General features: G+C 34.9%; 1 protein-coding gene across 2 annotated transcripts in view; it reads right to left on the bottom strand.

The window, feature by feature from the left end:
- The window catches only part of SOS2 (son of sevenless homolog 2 (Drosophila)), a 95,078-nt gene that overhangs the window by 27,384 nt on the left and 65,251 nt on the right, over nucleotides 1–2,443 (bottom strand). For both annotated transcript variants that reach the window (XM_006899202.1, XM_006899203.1), the window contains 2 exons: nucleotides 1,129–1,248; nucleotides 802–964 (listed from right to left, as the gene is read on the bottom strand). In XM_006899202.1, the coding sequence (XP_006899264.1) occupies nucleotides 802–964; nucleotides 1,129–1,248 (283 nt within the window). The remainder of the gene's footprint in view (nucleotides 1–801; nucleotides 965–1,128; nucleotides 1,249–2,443) is intronic.

The following is a 2,443-nucleotide window of genomic DNA, read 5'->3' as shown; positions in this document are numbered from 1 at the left end:
TGATATATGATAGGGTATTATGGTTATCACAAAAGTCCAGAATTAAGGTTGCATAGTGGAGTGTACTTGGGGCGGTGGCGAGGGTTGCAGGGGGGATTGTATAGCAATGAAAGAATTTTTCTTTTATTTTTCAAAGAGCGGAGCGAACTGGGGTGGGGGGTAGAGGAGGGCAGGAAGAAAAGTGCAACAATGAATGGAAATCCAAAATATCTATAAATGTTCATTAACATTAATAAAATTTTTAAAAACTATGGTAATTTATTAGACATATGATGTTAAAACAGGGATAATTGCATAGACTAAAGGTACATAGTATTATATGCCATCCAGTGGGAAGTGGCTCATAGCTGACCCTCCAGTAGATTTTCAGAGGCTATAAATTGTATGGGAGGAGACTGCTCATCACTGCCTGCCCTTGGGTTGGCAGCACAACTCTTTACTCACTAGGCCATCATAAGACAAATTTTCTTTTTCTTCAAAAAGGTAGTTGGTAAAAATACCTATTTTCTTTTACAGGAATTTTATCTCCCTCTCTCCATTTCGAAGGGATCTCTGGTGGTTTGCTGGGTAAGAAGTTGAGCTGCCAACAGAAATGCAGGTAATTCGAATACACTGGCTGCTCCCTGAGTGAAAGATAGGCAAACTCCTCCTGTGTGATTGACAGCCTCAGAAAACCTGCAGGACAGTCAGCTGTATGTTGGTTCTTTCTTGGTGACACGGACAGTCAGTTATGGTGGTTCCCTCTTGATGATACATAACAACAACTCCATATGAATGGAATATTTACAGTCCAATACTGACCTCAAATGTATGATCCAGTCTGTATACTGACACGGAGTTTACAGCACTGACTATCTCCAATACTCCATTGAAATTATTTAAATCTTGAAAAACTTGTAGAATTTCTATGATTCTACTTAGTACAGCAACTCGTTCTTCAAAATTTTCCGCTTCCACAATGCACCTAATATACACACACAGAAATAAGATATCATGGCTTACAAAACAATTTCTTCACCTCCCTAAAAAACTCCCCCATGAAACCCATTTACAGGCAGAATTTTAGCTTAAATCTGACTTAATACTATGATTATTAAAAGTAATAGAATCATGTGAGTAAAAACTTACTTTTCAAACCACAGAGTAAGATTTGTGGTATGACGTATCATTTTTAATAAATTTGGAGAATTTATTTCTTTATCTTCTTTGGTCCATACACTTCCCACAAGTTCAGAAGGTTGGACTTTCCTGTCGAACCAAAAATCAATACAACTTAACCTACAGCAAAGTAGTGTCAAAATTATTTCAAGATATTCCACAACATAAGATAATTGGCCCAACAGGTAAGTGGACAAATATACCAACAGATAATTACAAAGGAATAGAAACAAATATGAAAAAATACTCTTTCACTCAGAAAAAAGGGACCACAATCAGATCTTATTTTAGTCTTGTCAAAGAAACAAACAAAAAAAAAGTGACACTGTCTAGAGGATAAAGTTGTGAATAAACAGGTGCTGATCTTCAACAATGATGTAGTAAAAAACTGATAACAACCACTTTGTATAAATAATTTTGCAATATCTGGAAATACTGAAGATACAAATAGTAGACGATACAGCAATACTACATCTTGGTACACATTCCAGATAAACGCTGACACAAATTTATAAGGGAACACTCATATTTACAAGAACTGTCCCTAATAACCCAGAAGCTTATCAGGGAGAGAATGCATAAACTAGGGAATTTTTATATACTACCTAACAGTTAAACACACTAGGACTATACACAACAACATGAAAGGTCAGAAACAATTGAAACAAAAACCAGTTACAGAACAATACACAAGCATATAGTTTTTAAATGTGCACAACAATGTGTTCATATATGTGAGGGGTACTTGTGCATGTGTATTGTTAGGTGGCATCAAGTCAACTATTAACTACAGATCTAAATCTTGCCCTGTCCTGTGATATCTTTATGATCTTTGATATGCTTGTCTGTGTAATAAAGGCATATATACTAAGCAAATACCAAGATCAGAACAGTGGTTATCCCTTAGGAAAAAAGAAGGGATTGGGAAGAACATTACTTCATTCTTAGTTGTATGTTTTTCTTATTATAAGCATTCATTGTTATTTAATATGAGTTATCCTATAAGGTAATCAGGACATCAAGCAGGAACACACTTTATAGTACAATCCACCATACAAAAGTAGTATTTAAAAGTAAGTTTTCTTAAGTGGGCTCTATTAGTTTATTAAACATTACCCTAAATCAAACGCTACTAAAGTTTTGCATATTCTATCTTTCTTTCATAATATGTATATCATTTAACAAAAACATTTTCATTTTTTGAAAACAGGTCTAAATGCAAACCAAATCTACCGTCTAGTTGGTTCTGACTTGTTGACTTTATGTAACAGAGTGAAACCGCCCA

This window comes from Elephantulus edwardii, unplaced genomic scaffold, assembly GCF_000299155.1.
Source record: "Elephantulus edwardii isolate Elephantulus edwardi_28Jun2011 unplaced genomic scaffold, EleEdw1.0 scaffold00247, whole genome shotgun sequence".
Taxonomy (NCBI): domain Eukaryota; kingdom Metazoa; phylum Chordata; class Mammalia; order Macroscelidea; family Macroscelididae; genus Elephantulus; species Elephantulus edwardii.
This window is presented reverse-complemented; position numbering and strand designations above follow the sequence as displayed.